Here is a 19,169-nt window from a genome sequence, read left to right as displayed (position 1 = left end):
ACAGCAGATCCACTGAATAGGGCAATGATGCATAGTATCTTTTCAGAGTATAACTGTACTTTCAAGTATTAGATGGATACATAATTTCAAGAGTGAAGTTTCCCAGTCTGGTGTGGCGATTCAACACTTTAAGGAGGCCATTACATTTAAGACACTTTGGATTGAACTTTCATTGTGACTTGGGTATTGAAGATAGACTTCCTTCATACAGCTTTTACAACATGAGGCCAACCACGTGGAGTTGCTCAACTCAGCAATGCCCGCCAGACATGCCTGGATTTCTGCTCCCCAAACACAAGGGTCTGAGGGTATAAAAATCAAACACAAAGCTCTATGTTTGGCCTTTCTCCCACCCCACCATGCTGCAAGCAACAAGGACAGTATGAATATTCCAACAGAGGGGACTGGCGTAGATTTCAAGGGTGAAATCTGCATACTATGGGATGCATTATCAGGTACGGTGAGAAACACTGCTTGATATAGTTGTTGCCCAGTCTAGGAAGGTTGAGAGTTTAAATGGCATGTTTATATTTTACTTTATTTTGGTAACTACTCTGACTTCTTGGGGACCCCAACACAAATACAATACAACCTTCCTTCTCCCCTCAGATCATCGTATTACCCCCTCTCCTACAACTTGTCTCCTTCTCCTCTCACAAACACATACCCATCTGCTCTCTTCCCCTAGTCCCTCCATTTGCCCCTATGAGCCCATCTCATCTCCTGATCTCACTTGTGCCCAATAGTCTCCTTAAACTCTTAGGGTATGTCTACACTACAGCGTTATTTCAAAATAAGCTATTTCGAAATAGTTAATTTGAAATAGCTTATTTCTAAATAACACATCTACACACAAAATGAATTTCAAAATAGCGTTTTGCTATTTTGAAATAGCACATCCACACTGAGTGGACGCTGAATCGCATTTAAGGCCAGCCAAAACCAGGTCCAGCAGGGCATCAGGTCAGGATTTACTTTGTGTGGCTGCTGCCTGAGGCTATCTGAGGCCTGAGCTTAAAGGGACCCCACTGGACAGCTGGTTCTCAGGTTTTCCTGCTTGCTTGCCTACCTCGATGAGGGACAGCAAAGCATTTTATCTCTGTGTGCTCTGGTTGCCCTCACTTGCGACCCCACAGCACTCTGCAACATGGAGCCAGAGCTGCCCCAGGGCACTCTGGTGCTTCTCTTGGATGCGTTGCTGTGAGCCTGGCTGCACTTTCTGCAGGCTGCCATCCGAGAGGTCCATCGGGGGACTCTCAATATCCAGGAGGCCCTGCGGGAGAGCTTCCACCCTGAGGAGCACTAAGAGCCTCCCTAGTCTGCCTCACTGGGGACTTGTGCCTCATTCCTCCCTCCCTAACCCCCCTTCCTGATGTAAAATAAAATACACATTTTTTTCATAAACACAAACTGTCTTTATTTAACAAAACTGGGTGGGAGGGGGGAAATGAAACTCTGGTGAGATTGGGGAAAGGAGGCGGGAGAGGGAAACCTGGGAAGAGGGAGCTGGAAGGGGGAAGCCAGGGGAAGAAGGGAGAGGGGAAGCTCAGGGCTCGGGGTGGGGGTCTCGCCAGATCAACTTGATTTTATGTAAACCTGCTCCTGGGTTCACATGTGGCCTTTGGTGGCCAGTCTGGCAGCTATCCCACTATAGACAGCCACGTTCCTCCATCTAGTGTGGAGATCATGGATGTTGGGGGCATCCCCCCCAAACCTGAATAAGGTCCATGATCTCCACCCTGGACCAGGAAGGCACCCATCTTCTCCGGGCCCTGGCAGGCATCTGAGAACTGGCAGACTGCTCCTGGGGAGCGGTGGAGGGCTGGCTGCCAGTGGCTTGCTGGCTCATGTTTTGGGACCATTGGGTCAGGGGCAGTGACTGCTGGCTCTGGGCTGGCAGGCTTGGAGCTGGCACAGGCACTGTGGCCACAGTCTACCCCTTTAAGGGCTCCAGAGTGGGGAGGAGGGAGAGGAGTGTTCTTGGTTGAAGCTGGAGTGGCCACCAGGGCACCCTGGGAAGGCTGGAGGCCCCCTATTTCGAAATAAGTGTCTCCACAGCACTTATTTCGAAATAGCTATTTCGAATTTGGCGTTATTCCTCGTAGAATGATGTTTACCAAATTCAAAATAAGCGCTCCACTATTTCAAATTTATTTCAAAATAGCAGTTTTGCTGTGTAGATTCTAGGAAAGTTATTTCAAAATAACTTTGCCGTCTAGACATACCCTTACTGTCCTCTGGCTTTTTCCTCTCATAAGACAAGCAGGTTTTAGTCTCTCCCACCTTAAAAAAATCCTTGGCCACTGACTCTTCAGCTATCTCCCTTTTGTCTCAAAGTTCACTGAACATGTATGGACAGCGTCTCCTCTAATACCCTCCTAGACTCTCTCCAGTACAGCATCTGTACCTTGTGTTCCACTTAAACCAGTCCCAAATTCTCAGCTGACCTCCTTCTAACCAAAGCACTGAACCAATACTCCATCCTCACCCTCTTCTCCTGTGATCAACCTTCAGCCACATTCCTCTTCATAAAATCTTACTCTTCATTGGCTTCTGTGACTCTGTCCTTTCCTGCCTGTTCTCCTCTCTCTCTCTAATATCTCTTTCACCATTTCCTTTGGAGACTCCCCATTATCCTCACAGCCAACTTTCTATCCTCTAGAGAGCTCTGTCCTTGGTCCTTCTGTTTTCCCTCTACACCTGAGTACTCTTGATTTTCATTCAACATGCACATCCTTACCTAGACTCTGCATGAGGACATTCACTAATAGCAGCATGCTAAATGTGAAGCAGCAGAAAACAGAAGCACGCACAAGGAGTTATGGCAAGATTGAGGATGTCTAGTTCTGCTGCTCTTAAACCTGCCCAAAGCACTGTTTTTAACATTAAAGGCAGCCGGAACCACACTTGCTTTAAGCAGTGAGCTCAGGATACTAAAAGGTGCTTTATCAGAAATGTGAAATTTTACCTAGGCAGTTTTAAAATGTTAAATAATGTTCCTTTAAGCAAGAAAATGTACACCTTTCATGTTTTCCAATCTAGTGAAATTAATACTGTGTATGTAGTTATTTTTACAGGTACAATATCAACTCAACAGCTTGCATTCCTTGGTAATGCTATCAGAATGTTTACTTTTCAACTAAAAAGCCATGGTCCAGCTGTAGGTAAGGTTGGTCGGTGTCAGTATACTTTAGTTATCTTATTGGGTTTTTTACGAAACCATTATAAGTTAATGCCAATAGAAAAACTCTTCAACATCTGCCAATATTCCTTGGTAAGTCACTCTGAATACAAGTTGTCTTGAACAGCAGATCTCATACCTTTTCCTCCAGTGTTTTTGAAGCCATTTTTTTTGCATCTGTTTTTGACAACGTAGCTTCAACCAGCTGGTAAATCCAGGCCAAAGAAAGGGCAGTACAGAGAAGTCTCATGTCTATTTCCACTTTGCCAGTCAGTGCTACTTAAAGAGACTCAATTTTGTATTCTCTCCTCTGTGAATAAAATAATACAACAATTTAACAGGAGTCAGATTTTCTTATTTAAGACTTTGCATGACAAACAATTGACTTCATTTAGCAAATCATTCTGTTCAGTAGACTCACACTGTCTTATCTGGATGGTTTTGGTGTAATAGCACCTTCTATCATAAGGTCAAGCAAATGGGACAGCACATTTATATCAGGCATGTTAAGGTTTAACTGGTTAACCAGTAAGCCTCACCCTTAACAGTAGGGCTGCTCCAATCCCACAGGGGACCCACCGCAGACAAAGCTGCTCCAAATTAAATGGCGTGCCGGGAGAGAAAGGGGGCTGGAGCACTCTCCATCAGTGGCAGGCTGAGGAGGGGCTACTCAAGAAATCTGCCTTTTACTTCTACTTCTCTGTTTTAGCTTGTCTAAAAGAAGCTCCAAAGCACAAGCACTAGCCCCGTATGGACAAGCTCTCAAAGGTGTGAGTGTAGAGAAATGTTTGCATACTGAGCGTGTCTACACTGCAACTGGGTGAGAGGGAGTAGAGGTGATTTCAGGACATGTAGACATACCCAAAATAGCTTTTATGTGACTAGTGCACGTACCTACAGCAGTGATGCCACAGCTGCACAGAAGGTCTACACACCTACTGGGGCATCCAGCTCACCCACAACTCTGAGCCGCCACCACTTCACTGCTATGAGCGTTTGCACCACTTAGATTAAAGCTAGCTCAAGAACACTATATGTGCTGCAATCACACTGCCAACTGTGGTGAAGAGTGGGGATGTGAATAGGTAACCGGTTACCCAGTGAGCATCACCCTTAACCCAGACAACCAGAGGGCTGTCCCAGTGGGGCCGCGAGTTAGCGGCAGCACCTGGGCTAAGGCCAGGAGCCTCCCGCAACCAGTGGCGGCAACAACCTTGGAACTGGGGCTGGTAGCCTGCTTATTCGGTTAATTGTTCAATTAACTTTATGTTTGACCAGTCAACTGATTAATCAGAATTCTACATTCCTAGTGAAGACAGACCCTTAAAATGACAAAATACAGTATTTGCTTGTTTTCTGATTTTGTATTCCCTGGAGCTATGGACCCAGGCCACTCCAACAGCTATTCTATAAGTACAAAGAAACATTTAAGTTACTAAGGAAAAAAATTATAGAAGTTAAAGTGACCTGCTGTTGACTCCAGTCTGAGTTGCTGTAGCTCTTGAACTGAGCTAGAAATAGATTAGCTATATTAATTTTCAGGGCTCGACAAATCCGTTTATCTACTCGCCTGTGGCGAGCAGATTTCAGCCGGTCGCCCCGTTTGCCGGTGGTGCACGCATGGGCAGTGCGGGGCTGGCGAGTAGATTTCGCCGCCGTTTGTCAAGCCCTGTTAATTATACTACTGCATTGGTGTTTTGAGATTTTATTTTGATAAGTAGATTCCTTTCGTGGAGATAATGATGATGCTCAGAACCTTTGAGCACCAAGCTCCATGATTTTAAGATCTGATCAGCAATTCAAGGTAGAAAAAGCTAGTGCATGGTAACAGGAAGTCAATTATAAATCAGTGGGCCGATGCCTCTTCAATATTCCTTGTGCAACTTGTACAAGTGGTGGCTGTTCATAATTCAATTCACACACAAGACTTAATGAAGTCCTTACTTTGAAATTACCTTATCAAATAACTAGAGAAGGAAGAGAAAGGAAGAGAAGAAGTCGGAGAGCTAAGGGACCTAGTTAAGTTAGTTTCCATACTTTCAAACATTTGTTTTCTTATTAAGGTCCAGTCAATAATCAGACTCATAATAGAGTGCAGGCTCCAGAGAGGTTTCAACCTGCTTGTCAAACAGGACACAGTGGGTGGATGAAACAGGCAAGTGGTGTGAGGGTGGGTGAGGAAAACATGGCAAGAGTCTAGCAAAAAGCATTTGCCTAATCTATGCAAGACGGGAAGCCATTTGTATGCCACATGGAAAAGATGTGTTTAAAGAAGGATTAAAAAGAAGAAAAGGTGAAAGCTTTTTTAATTTTGACAGGAAGTTTTCCTACAGGCTATGTCTACACAACAATGATCTATTGGAAAAAGATACACAAATCGTGCTTCACAATTTGCGTACCTTTTTCCGATAGTTTTTTCGATAGAGGCTACTTCAAAATGTGGCCCGTCTACACTGGGCCAAATTTCAGAAAAGCCTCTTTTGGAAGAGCCCACACTGAGCAACCTGGGAGAATACAAAAGTTCACAAAGTTGAAGCTGGCAGTAATAGACCAAGGGATGGACAGCCCAGTGAACTAGTAGGTCTGACCTTGTTGCGCTGAACAATGAAGGACCTGGGACAAAGACAAATTTGATGCAATAGAGGGGAAGCCAGAGGATGCAGAGGGAGTGGTGATGTTGGCATCACAAACCAAGGAAATGATCCTAACAGTAGTGTTTTCAGTGGACTAATGAAGCAGTGAGACTAGTACCAAGGCAAGAGCAGATTACAGTAGTCAAGATACAGAAGAAAAGATCAAGTCTTACTTGACTGTGGGCCTCCCAAAGCTCTGTGGGGAACCCCTGAGAAAGCCCACTCCTTGCAGGCATAAGTTGGTTGGGGTCAATCCAACATCTCCACAAGATACCAAAAGATATAAAAAGCCCAGACTCTGGCTTTATCTCCCAGCAGCTACTGCAGCCAATATGGGAGATTTTGAACTAAATAGGAAGAGGACCTGGGGGGAGAAGAGGCTCTGAGTGCTGTCCCCATCCCAAGCACTGATTCTGCAACTTCCAGGGGCTGGAAACCATGGCCAATGGGAGTTGCAGGGCTGGCATATATGAGCAGACGCAGCAAACAGAGCCACCTAGCCCCCCCACACCTAGGGGCCACAGAGCTAGCCGCTTCCAGGAGTGGCACGCAGCCAGGGACGGCAAGGAGACTGTTTTATCCTGCTGTGCCACCAACGAGGAGCTGCCCAGGGTAAGTGCTGCCTGGCCAGAGACTGCATCCAATTCCTCCCAAACTCCAACCCCGCTGCCCCAGCCCTAAGCCTGTTCCTGAAGCCAGCATCTTGCACCCCAAACCTGCTCCTGCACCCAAACTCCCTCCCAAGTGTGCACAGCATACCCCCTCCCCAACTCCTGCCCAGGCTCAGCCCAGAGCCCACTCCCACACTCCAAGCCCTTTGGCCCCAACCCTTGAAGTGTCCTGGTAAAAGTGAGTAAAAGGGAAACCAAACAGGGATGGGGCCTTGGAGATGGGGTCGGAAAGGGGTGTGGCCTTGGAAAAGAGGCAAGGCAAGGGTTTTAGGTAGGGATGGTAAGAAGTGTGTAATTCGTTATTCGTGGCGTCAACAAAGAAATTGTTGACTATACAATTAATCAACAAGGGATAGCACTGCTACCACTCAGTCCCGGCTCCTGCTGGGTCTAGCAGCTACTCCCACTAAGACAAGCACTAAGAGCCAGCATGGGAGTTAATGCCAATCCTCTTGCAAACTGGGACTGAGCCAGCCTGTCAGCCAGCACACTAAAATATGTACTTGTGGTGGGAGACAGAAGTGTGTTGTGTGTAGCTGATAGTGTTAACCAAAAGCACCCACTTATCGGTCTATCGTTTAGTTGACTACAGTATTATATCTCTAGTTTTGGGGTTTGTATGGTTAGACAGCTGGCAACGCTACCAGACATTGAGAAACAGTGATCTGAAAATGTTCACTACTAGCTTCAATATTTGGAACTATTCCTCAGCAATAGCATTTCAAATATGGAAGAGGCAACCCTTGCCAAACTATAGTCAGATGTCAAATGTGTTCTGAAAGTGTTCAGACCACAGCACTTCGTCACATCCAAGCATATGCTATTCACGTGCCAATTTCATTCAATAATCATGTGTTCAAATTAGGAATGTTAAAAATGGGTAATTGGGTAAACGTGTAATTGCTGAAAAACTGAGCAGTTACACAGTTACCCGCACCTGCGGTGTGAGGTGGCAGCTGGCTCCCCAAGAGCCAGTGCATGCCTTGCTCCAGGGGAGCTGGCTACTGCCCTGCCCTGCAGCCTCTGGCTGCCAAGGAGCCCAGGCTTATCGTTTAACTGTTTATGTGGTTAAACTTTCACAAAAAGGGAAATAAGAATAACCCAGGAAACTACAGACCAATAAGCCTGTGCTGGGGAAGATAACGAGAACAAGATAATCAGATGTCATTTACTATACCAAACACTGATGATGTATTATCAATATAATTCATAACCAAAAGGACAGCAAGAAGCAGTAAGTGGTTAAGAGTAAAAACCGAAATACTCTTAAAAATCTAATTTACTTATAGGGTATAATTAATATTGTACTTTCAGCATTTCACTTTGCTCCAGAGAATTGCTCCTATACAGGCATATTTGAAAACAAATGGATAATGGAATTATACTTATAAAACTGGCAAATAAATTGCCAACACTACACAGCTTTTTTTTTAAACCACGAAGTTTCCATTTAAGTTTAAAGAAACATTCATAACATTTCCATTAATATTCTTAAATGAGTTTACAAAACACAATAACTAGAAGTATTTATACGTTTAAGCTTAGATGAAAGATTTGTTTAAAATTCAATTTTGGGCCTACTTCTTAATTCCTGGTGCCTCCAGTTATGCTCCAAATGTGACACTTTTCTGATAACTCCCAAATAAGAAAATGATGCCCTAAGACAGAGATGGGCAAAGGGGCCTTCACAGGCCGGATAGTCTGCCAACCCAGTAGATCCAGCCTGTGGGCACCATGCCGCTCCCCCACCCCCGTGCCAATCAAGACCTGAGGACAGGGGAGCATGCAAAGTCTCCTCCCCTGCCAAAGGCATGCGGCAGCTAGAGAAACTCCAACTGTTTTACAAGCAGTTCTGTCTAGCTGCTGCACACCCCTGGCAGGGCGGAGGAAGGGAGCAAGACACTTGGCCTGGGGGCCAGGGGAGCACATGAGGTCTCCTTCCGCTGCAGAGCCTAGAGGAAACCACCAGCTGCTTTTAAACAGCTGTCAATTCTCCCTATGCACTGCCAGCGGGGAAAGGGAAGGGGAAGGGGAAGGAAAGACTTTACACGCTCCCCTAGCACCATGCCGAGGTGCCTATAGAGAACTGCAAGCAGTTCTGAACAGCTGGCAGTTCACACTTAGGCGCTGGACACCCCTTGCAGGCAGGAGCAAACTGTCCCTCCACCCCCAAGCCAATCAGGGCCTGTGGGTAGGGGAGTGCACAAAGTCTCTTGCCCCTGCCCTGCAAGAGCACAAGGTGCCTAGAGCGAACCACCATCTGTTTTGAACGGCTGGAAGTTCACTCTGAGCACCACATGGCCCTTGTGGAGGGAGGAGACTTTGTCTGCTCTCCTGTCCTCAGGTCTTGTTTGTTCTGGGTGCGGGGGAGCGGCAGGGCGGCCACAGGCCGGATCCACCTCTGTTACAGGTCTACAACAGGCGAGTGGGGGTGTGGTGCAGGGGCTGCAACGCGTCAGACTGCAACTGCAATCATGACGGTCCCTTCTGGCTTCAAGTCCAGAACACCAAAGCGGCAAGGTGGCGCCCAGAGCCATGCCGGCACTTCATGCCCACCACCACCTACTGGTGAAGGGACAACTGAGAGCTATTCCCACAGCTCCACTGTAGACCTGCCACTGGATAAGGGGGAGAAAGGAAACCCCGGTGCCCTTGTCCCCGCGGAGTCATTCCGGAAAGGGAGGGACTGGGAGGGAACTGGGGCAGAAGGCGGAGCTGCAGCCCCCAACCACTGAGCAGAGCGAGACGGGCCAGCCGCGCGGCCGGGCTGGGGAGAGCCGGGGGGCAGCCGGGCCCGCCGGGCGCTCGCTCTCCCCGCCCCAGCAGCCAGGCTTGGCGCTGGCACAGCCACCGCCGAGCGCGGGCGCCCCACCCCGGCCGCCAGCCCGCCCGCTCTGTTACCCCGGCTGCTGCCGCCTGCTCCCCTCCGCAGCGCCACCCGGCCGGCCTGGACTCGGAAGTGGAAACAGGGAGGGAGGAAGGGCCGGCCCACCCGGCGCTCGCTGAGCAGGCTGGGGGCGCTGCACGCATGCATCGCGGGGGGGACGGAGCTGCTCTCCCCAGCTAGGGCGTAGGTGGCTCAGGGGCAGCGCTAGGGCCCTGCTGCGGCCAGAGTAACTGGCAAGGACGCCTCCTGCCACGCTTTGTGCTTCCCCGCCCCCATGCTTGTGCTGCTGCGAGTGTCTCCTACTTTAGCCGCTGCCCTTTGCAGCCCGGGCAGGGCAGGACCCACGCGACACACTCAGGCGGACGGGAGAGCAGGGCAGGGCTGCTCACTTGGGGGCAGGAGACCCACTTCTCCCAGCTGGCTCTTACAGGTTGATATGGGCAGCAGCCTTCACCAGGGAAACGAGTTCGATTCCATCCTCTTTACCCGCCCTTCCAAGCGGCAGTAGGCATTCGGGAGGTCACAGGCACAAATAGGGCTGCCCAACTTTCTAATGGCACGAGACTGAACCCTCTTGTCCTGCCTTGCTCCATCTTTCTCCTCCTTTTGTCCCCCACTCCCCCTCACTTTCAGGAGTGAGTGGGGGGGAAGCTTTAGGTATGAACAGAAATGAGGCATTCAGGGTGAGGAAGGGGCTCAGGGCTGGGGTTTGAGGCATGGGGCAGAGTTTGGGGTGCTGGCAACAAGAGGAAGTTTGTTGTGGGAGAAGGCTGTGGGGAGGGAATTAGGGTGTGGGTGAGGGCTCAGGGCTAGGGCAAGAGGTGGGGTGCAGACTCCAGTGAGGCAGTGGATACCTCAGAGGTGGCTCCAAGAAGCAACCACAATGTTTGACTCCTGGGTAAAAGAGCCAGAGAGCGGCCAGGGAGATTGCACGCTGCCCATGACCACAGGTGCCACCTTTACAGCTCCCAGTGGCCGTGCTTCCCGGCCAATAGGGACTGCAGAGGCAGCACCAGGGACAAGGGCAGCGCTCAGAATCTCCATGGCCACCCCGTGCCTACAGGCTGCAGGATCATACCAGTAGTTTCCAGAAGCTGTGCGGAGGCTGGGCAGGCAGGGATGTTGTACTGTCTTCATATGAAATACCTCGCATCACCGACCTGTAAAGCGGCCTACACTGGGATTGTGTTGTGTACAAGGCACTCCATGCTGTGGTACAAGATTTTCCTACACCACTCTATACTAGCTAGTTTCAGTTTGAGGGTAAAAAGAAGCCGTAACAGGGCTGGGGAATCTGGCTGTTTCCACCACATGTCATCCAGTCAATAACTGTTTGAATACAAACAAAAGATTTAAGATTACTCATTTCAAACATTTGCCTTTCTGTGTCTTGTTTGGCTAGATTTTCCCTTTGAGTTGTTTCCCTGTATTATAGGGGTTTGTGGTCGTTAGAAATATTCCAGATTTTGAGACTTTTAGACTGCACTTACATGAGGTGGTTTAAAATGATTGTAAGTCCTTTGGAGCTTGGACTTTTTTCATGTATTTGTACACTGCCTGCCACAATGGTGTGCTGGACACCATGGCAACACAAATATATAACATAGTGGGAAGGTTTTAAGAGAGCAAAATTAAGTATTTTAATTTTTTGAACGCTGATTCACAATAGTACATCAAAATACAGAGGCTGATTCTCCATGGTCTTGCACTGTGTAGTCCAGTGGTCCCCAACGCGGTGCCCGCGGGCGCCATGGCGCCCGCCGGGGCATTTGTGTGCACCCGCCGACAACCTGGGCCGGCCCTGGCGCGTGGCGCACTGGAGGCGCCGGCCCCAGGCGCGCAACACGCACCAGCACAAGGCGCTCAGGCGGCCCCAGGACGTGCAGCCCCACCCCCCGGGCGCCCGGCGCATGAGTGGCCCCACCCCCCGGGCGCCCGGCGCATGAGTGGCCCCACCCCAGGCGCCCGGGAGCCTCTAAAGGTTGAGGACCACTGGTGTAGTCAATTACATGTGTGCAAAATGAACACAATTCTGTTTCACAGCATTTCACACCCACTTCTCATTAATCCTTGTGAACACAGTGCAAGAAACTGTAAAGTCATGTTGGTTCACTACCCCAACTAATTGCCACTTTCCTTGTTCTGATTTTATACACTGGGTACAATATGCAAGAGTCAAATTCAATCTGCAAACACAGATATAGAACTTCCATTGACTAGAATTATACTAGTGTAACAAATTAGAAATTCATCCTGAAGAAGCAGCAGAAAGTGTCATTTTGAAAAAGACAGAAGGCGTAATGTCACAAGCACTAGAGGTCTGAATTGCCAAGGATAATAATTTGGTGTTACTTTGATGCATGGAAGGTATCAGTTCATCTTTTTTAGAGATTGTATCCTTACTTGTCCTATTTAGTATTAAATCTGTCTGGGTAAAAGCCTGCTTGCAATGCTTCAAAGTTAATGCAATTCTAGCTAAGACAGAAATTTCCATTTATTACTCAGAACTACAAACTAATTCAGACCAGCCTTAAAGTCTGCACATAGCACTGACTATGATTATTATGAAGGAGGAAGGGAATTTATCTGGGTGAAGCCTGGGATTATGTTAATAACATGCATCATAGTACCAGTTTATTCTCCAATGCTACAAGTTTTGCCGAACAAGGCAATGCAAATAAAGCGCAGGTTAGCATTTTCTCTCACTACATTTGCATAAGAGGTTTTTGCGCAAAAACAAGCAGTGTGGATGTTTCATTTTTGCATAAAAATGCCTTCTTGCGCAAGATCTTTATGCCTCTTGGCTATGTCTACACTAGAAACTTTTTGCAGAAGAGATTATGCAAATGAAGCATGAGAAAATGCTAATGAGTGCTTCATTTGCATTGTCTCTTCTGCAAAAAGTTTGTGGTGTAGACATAGCCAAGAGATATAAGTATCTTGCACAAGAAGGGTTTTTTGCGCAAAAAGGAAATGTCCACACTGCTTGTTTTCACGCAAAAACCTCTTGCGCAAAAAGTGATCGGAAGAGCTTATGCAAATGAGGTGTGAGAAAATGCTAATCCTCGCTTCATTTGAATTGCCTCTTCTGGCAAAACCCATTGGCTGTGTCTACACTGGGCCACTTATTCCGGAAAATCAGCCGCTTTTCCGGAATAAGCTGCGAGCTGTCTACACTGGCCCTTGAATTTCCGGAAAAGCAACGATGCTCTACTGTACAAAATCAGCCGCTATTCCGGAAAAACTATTCTGCTCCCGCTCGGGCATAAGTCCTTATTCCGGAACACTGTTCCGGAAAAGGGCCAGTGTAGACAGCCCAGTAGTCTTTTCCGGAAAAAAGCCCTGATCGCGAAAATGGCGATCGGGGCTCTTTTCTGGAAAAGCGCGTCTACATTGGCCACAGACGCTTTTCTGGAAAAAGGGCTTTTCCGGAAAAGCAGCCTGCCAATGTAGACACTCCTTTTCCGGAAAAACTGAAAACGGAATAGTATTCCGTTTTAAGCAGTTCCGGAAATTCATGCCAGTGTAGACACAGCCATAGTGTAGACGTAGCCCAAGGGAAATGTGACCCAAAAGCAGTAAAGAAATTTAATACAAAAAACTCACGCAGGGATGGTGCATTTGGCCACCAGGTGACACTGTCTTCTTAGGAGTGAAAATTAGATCATGAAATCATTTTGGCCATCCTGTTTAAAATATGGAGTTTGTTTTTTGTGTAACTAGAAATTAAGTACCTTAATCATAAGTCTGAAGCTTCAAAGGGAATTTGACCTTTTGTCAAGTGTCAATGTCTGATTTTAAATAAAATAGTCTTTGATCTATGCAAAAGGATAGTTTCTTCTCTCTGCTTAAGTTTGCAGGTAAGGAGAAACCAAACTGACTAAGAGACTGTCTTGATGTGATAATATGGAATATAAAATACAGCCTTTTGAAGTAGATTATGTTGATTAGCATTTCAGAGGATCTCAGAAGAGGGAGCACTGGAAAATTCAGATTTCATATGGCTTGCTAAAAAATATGAAATAATGGTTTTCTTACTAGTCTAGAATCTTAACATCTTCTATTAAATATTTTAGAGTGTTTGTGTGTCTGTCTGTATGTCCATTCATCTGTCTATGAGTCCATTTGTTCAGGAACTTCTGCTAAATAATAAGAGCTAAGACCACCACATTCAGTACACATCTTCCTCTTATAACTTAAAGCAAGTTCAGGATTTGGTTCTGCAAGGGTAATAGGATGTGCATGGAATCTGATTGTTTTGCACCAAATGGGAAGAGAAGGATGTGATCATGGGGGCAGTTACATTCATGAATGACCACAGGAGAACAGCAAGCATCCTAGCCCTGGGAGTAGCCGCTGACTGGCAGAACAGCCCCCACCACTCCAGGCTGCTCCCTCCACCAACAGTGCTGTGTGGTTTCTGCTGCCCCAAGCTGCCCCCAGGGAGAAGATGGTGGGCAGCTTGCATGGCCTCCGCTGGCCACCCATGGCTGGCCCCAGGGAGAAGCCTGTGGGCTGTGTGGCCCCCGCCACCCCTGGCCAGACCCAGACCCGAGCAACTCGGGGTAAGTCTCCTGTTCCTCTATGCTTTAATTTAGCTCTTGACTCAAGGAGGATTAAATACATGGAGAAGCAGAAAGTCTTAACAAATTTGGTGAAATTGATATTACCTGGAAACAGTTTTGAGTCTGGCAAAGAAGATTCAATGAGCTAGTAAGAGAAACATGGAAGCACCACAGAAAAGTTTTAGATTTCTAAAAGGGTTGGGTTAGTTATATTCTATCTTCGACTTATCCTATTGGATCAGACAGGCCACTGACCAAATAAACTTAGGTCAGATTTTGAAAAGTTTTACATGAATGCACAGGAGAAGAGCATAAATTCAGTCCCAGTTTGTGCCAATGTTGCTTCTCTGTCCATTCCTTTAGGGCAGTGGTTCTCAAACTTTTTGTCCTATGGACCACTTGGCTCAATGCAAACTTTTCCATGGGTCACCAGTTGCCAATGGAAACTCACATGTACTGAGACCCCCACAATTCACTCACAAAACTCCCACAGTTACCTCTCCCCCAACACGTCACATAGAGATCCCCATAGCTACCCCCTCACCTACTGAGCGGCCCCACAGATAAACCCCCTCACTCACCATGATCCCCTGCCTTGTCCATGTCCCTGTGCTGAGCAGACACAGCCCAGCTCCCTTCTGTCTGTCTCCCAGCCATGTGCGGAGGCGGGGCAGGCAGGGTCTGTGCAAACACAAGCAGGGTACAGGTCTCTGCACTTTTAAGCCATCCCAGCAGAAAGCCCTACATTCCCAGAGCTCCTACCTTTGCATGGGATGGGACCTGGGGGGGGGGGGGATTTAAGTGAATGGGCCAGTCCTGGGCACAGGAGGCATCAGGGGCCTGCTGGTGTGTCTAGGAAGGGGGGCAATTTCAGTAGCTCCTGGGGAAGCTAGGACAAGCCTCCGGCCAAGCAGAGAGGGGGAGGCTCTGTGCTAGGAATCTCCATCACCTCGAAATCCCTGTGCATCCTGCTTTCACATTTCCAGGTGGAGTGGACAGAGAAGCGGTGAGAAATCCACATCCCACCCCTGCTGCCTGGTGGCCACGCTTCTCTGCACGCCCCCTCAGCCCCTCCAGGGAAACAGCCCTGCGGCCAGGTTTCCCCTCCGCACACGTCTACTTACAAGCCTCTGTTGGCAATAGGAAAATTCCTGGGAGCTGGAGTTTCTCTCCATGAGCTGGATCTGGCAGGGAAGATTGGGGCTTTCTTCACACCTTGCACCTACACTTTCCTAGCTGGAAGCTGGAGCTGCTGCTGCAGCCTCATGGCTGCGTAGAGGAGAAGGGAGACTGAGCTTGAGCTGCCGACCACCTGAGAGGTGGCCGTGGACCACTAGTGGTCCACCGACCCCACTTTGAGAACCACTGCTTTAGGGGCACTGTTCTAAATGAAGTGACATAGCACAGCAGAATGTTTTGCCAACCCATAAGGAAGTGGTGTTGACTTAACAATTTTGCCATCCTCATGACTCTCTGGAGATTGCACCAACCTCAGTTATAGTTCAGGGTTTAATAAATTCACTGGAGTCCTTTTTGCTGTCACAACTGTATATAATGAAGCATGTTGCTAGTTCTATTGGTTCAATGGGCTCTGTGAAGCAAAATTGTTATTTCACTCTGGGCAGCTGTAGAGGCAATTGTAAAATCAGTACAATGGACATTGTTAGCCTTGTCTGTGGTCTCAGCAGAGAAACCAAGGAGTGACGTGTCTGGCAAGACTGAATTATTCTTTCATCTCTATGGGTGGTCTGTCCATTTCAAGGTTGATTTGGGAAAGGTTATGTAGAAGATACTCCCTCTTCTCTGTGTGCTATGGCTGCATATAGGACTTCAGTCTGCAGCGTAGTCACACTGGTCAGCAAACAGATATTTAACTTAAAAAGGCTTACCTGTTTTCTTTAAAGTTAGTCAAGAAATGTAAAAGCGATGAGGAGTCCTGTGGTACCTTAAAGACTAACAGATTTATTGGTTTTGTGGGCAAAGACCCACTTCATCAGATACATGCAGTGGAAATTCCAGAGGCAGGTATAAATATACAGGCATAAGAAAAGAGTGCAGTCAAGAATAAGGCTAGAACTAAAGAGGTCAATTCAGTCAGGGAGGATGAGGCCCACTTCTAGCAGCTGATGTGGAGGTATGAATACCAAGAGAGGAGAAACTACTTTTGTAGTTGGCTAGCCATTCAGTCTTTGTTTAATCCTAAACTGATGGTATCATATTTGCAGATGAACTGTAGCTCAGCAGTTTCTCTTTGAAGTCTGTTCTTGAAGTTTTTTTGTTACAGGATGGCTACCTTTAAATCTGCTACTGTGTGTCCAGGGAGATTGAAGTGTTCTCCTACGAGTTTTTGTATATTACCATTTCTGATATCTGATTTGTGTCCATTTATTTTTTTCAAGAAATGTAGGTTGCTGTTTCCTTTACCCTGTGACATTAATCTGCAGATAGGATGAGCCAAAGCCAGAGGAAGGATCTAGCTGTCAAAGGAGAAAGAAGTGTAAATCATTTCAGTTGCTTTCATTTGCTGTTTGAGTTTGACCTAGAATCAGAACTGATTTAAAGTGGAGCTCAAAGGAAGCCATTCAGTGCACAACCATAAGTATTTGTAATTAGAGATGTTAAATATTGGTTAATTGAATAGTCAATTAACCTCATGAATTCTTATCAGTTACTTGATTTTCTATAGTCTGTGGGGGTGAAGCTGGCAGCCAGTGCACTCTGGCCCCACTCCTAAGGAGTCCCTTGCCACTCTGTGCTATTGCCCGTTTATTTAAAAAACAGCTCTCCTAGTGGACCAGCAGCCTGTCACCCTGTACTGCTGCCTCTGATAAAGAGGCAGCAGTGCGGGGTGGCAGCAGCCCCTATCTAGGGATGGGTCTGAACTCCCAGACCCAGCACAAGCCAGAACTGAGCCAGTTTGCCTGCCTGCTCAGCTCCTAATACACTTTAAATGCAGAGCTGCAACAGGGGTAGGTCTCTGAGCCATGTTGCTGGCCATCCTGCTAAAAAATTAACTGGCAAAGGGGGTGGAGAAATGCATGTAGTCTATAGCATTAACCTATAAGCTTTTGCTTATTGGTTAATCGGTTAATCAACTACACTATTACATCCTTATTTATAATGGGTGTACATATCCCAAGAATTATGCTACATGTTATTGAACACCATCTATTGCTTTATCTATTACATTCAGTAAAATCTCTGTTATCCGTCATGTTGGGAGAATGAGGGTGCTGGTTAATTGACTACTCTGGTTAACTGAGAGTTATATTTTTAACAATGGAATTGAATTAGGAAAAAAGTAATAAAGTATAAAGTCATATACAGTTGCTCACCAATATATTTGTAGTACTGCACTGCAGGCATGGCTGGATTAACTGTTCTGGGGGCTCAGGTCCACTAGATTTTGTGGGACCCCCAGGTTCTTAAGTGTGCTAAAAATAAGGGGGGGGGGTCAGTGTTCAGGAGGGGACTGCAGGCTTTTGGGTGGGAGGGAGATGAGGCATTGGGACTGCAGGAGGGCACTTGAGGGGTTTGGAGAGCAAGAGGTTGGAGTGGATGTTTGGGGTCTAGGTAGGAGATAGGGAGCAGAAGGGGGCTTAAAGTTGGGGAGGAGGGTCTAGGAGGAGCTAGGTTGCAGGAGAGGACCCACCTTAACCTTGGGCCCTGGGCTGCAGCCCCTTAAGCCCCCTTTTTAATCTAATTCTGATTATCTTATATCACTATATATCCGTATTTCTGAAACTTTTTAAGACTGAGGAACACTAAACAATTTTTTTGGGGGGGAACACCAAAAAAACAGCCCCCAGGAAAAATCTGTTGAGCAAAACAAACCCACAAAAAAAAAACTGGACCAGGAGAGAGGGCAGAGGAGGGTCTCGGGGCAGGGTGTCTGGCCAGGAGGAGGGTAGAAGAGGGGACTTGGGGCAGGGTGTCAGAATAATCTGGGAATGTGGGGTCTTGGCAGCGGGAGAGGAGTGAGGGGGGTTTGAGTGCGGGGTCTGGGCATGAAGCGGGACGCTTACCTGGCATGGCACCCTGCTGCAGCAGGGAAAGCCTCCAGGGAGCATGCTCTTGTTCCTCAGAGGTGCGTATGGGATGGGGGGGGGGGGCGTGGAGAGGTCAATCTCCCCCCCCACCATGCCCATGCAGAGGGAACCCAGTGCAGCTGCAGCACCAGGCCAGGCTTCCTGCTGGCAGGGTGGGGTGAGGGAGAGGAGAAGAGTAGAAACTCTGACCGTCCCCACCAGATTAAACTCTGCCACTGCCCCAGCAGGCTGGGGAGGGGCGCAGGGGAGAGAAAGCAGCAGCGCATGGGGGGCAGCAGAGCCCAAGTGTTCCCCAAGAGGGGGGGCAGAAGAGCCCCAAGGAGGGGGGGGGGGAAGCAGAGCCTGAGCCGGGTTCCCCACAGGCAGCAGTTTTAAAACAAGGTCCAGGAGTGGCTCCTCAGCTCCAGCCACCCCTCCCCCTCCCGCTGTAAAAGCTGCCACCTGCACACGTGGAGGAGGCGGCTGTGCAGCAGTGGAGGCCATGTGGGACAGGGGCCGTCCTGTGGTCTGGGGGGGCAGCCACAGCAGGAACTGTGTACGAGCTCTGAAAGGGGCAGGGGAGCAGAATTTTTTCTGTTTTCTCCATGGCGCACCTCTGACGGCCTCTGTGCCGCAGAACACAGTTTAAGAAATGCTGCTATATATCATTATGGGTAGGGTATGGAGTATACCCAAATCACTAAAAATACAATTAATACTAAAATTATACTGAACATAATTTAATCTTCTTTTAATTCAGAAGGCACTTCAGGATCTAGTAGTGCTGCAGGCTCATAATTATTAACATCAATTATCACTATAGACTGGGCTGGCCCAAGGGTTTTTGGCATCGAAGGAGAACAATGACTTTGGCGCCCCCCTCCACATTTATATAGAGAAAAATGAAAAGTCTAGAATAAATTTTACCTTTACTTATTTGGCATTTGAAGTGAGCAATGTAAAAATAAAAAAATGATAGAATTATTTTTATAGAACCCAATTATACTATATAGGGTAAAGTGTCCAGTTATATATCAAGTTGCAACAGACTTCCTTACAAAGGAACTGATTTTTGAGAAGCTATGAAAATCTTTATTCCTTGGTATTGAATGAAGTCTGTTTTTTAGTTGAAACCCTTTTGCACTGGGCCATCGATTTGTGTAAACATTTAGAACTTTGCTTTTCGTGCTTTGCTTTCACAAAT

The 19,169-nt window shown here is 47.5% G+C and overlaps 1 protein-coding gene across 4 annotated transcripts in view; it reads right to left on the bottom strand.

Annotated features, from left to right (window-relative positions):
- The window catches only part of CHID1 (chitinase domain containing 1), a 308,728-nt gene extending 299,204 nt beyond the window's left edge, over positions 1–9,524 (bottom strand). For all 4 annotated transcript variants that reach the window (XM_075928227.1, XM_075928228.1, XM_075928226.1 and 1 more), the window contains exons 1-2: positions 9,387–9,524; positions 3,321–3,491 (exon numbers count right to left, since the gene is read on the bottom strand). In XM_075928227.1, the coding sequence (XP_075784342.1) occupies positions 3,321–3,431 (111 nt within the window). In that variant the 5' untranslated portion in view covers positions 3,432–3,491; positions 9,387–9,524. The remainder of the gene's footprint in view (positions 1–3,320; positions 3,492–9,386) is intronic.
- Positions 9,525–19,169: the final 9,645 nt, after the last annotated feature.

This window comes from Pelodiscus sinensis, chromosome 4, assembly GCF_049634645.1.
Source record: "Pelodiscus sinensis isolate JC-2024 chromosome 4, ASM4963464v1, whole genome shotgun sequence".
NCBI classification, from domain to species: domain Eukaryota; kingdom Metazoa; phylum Chordata; order Testudines; family Trionychidae; genus Pelodiscus; species Pelodiscus sinensis.
Note: the sequence above shows the minus strand (reverse complement) of the source record. Positions and strands in the feature narration are given on the sequence as shown.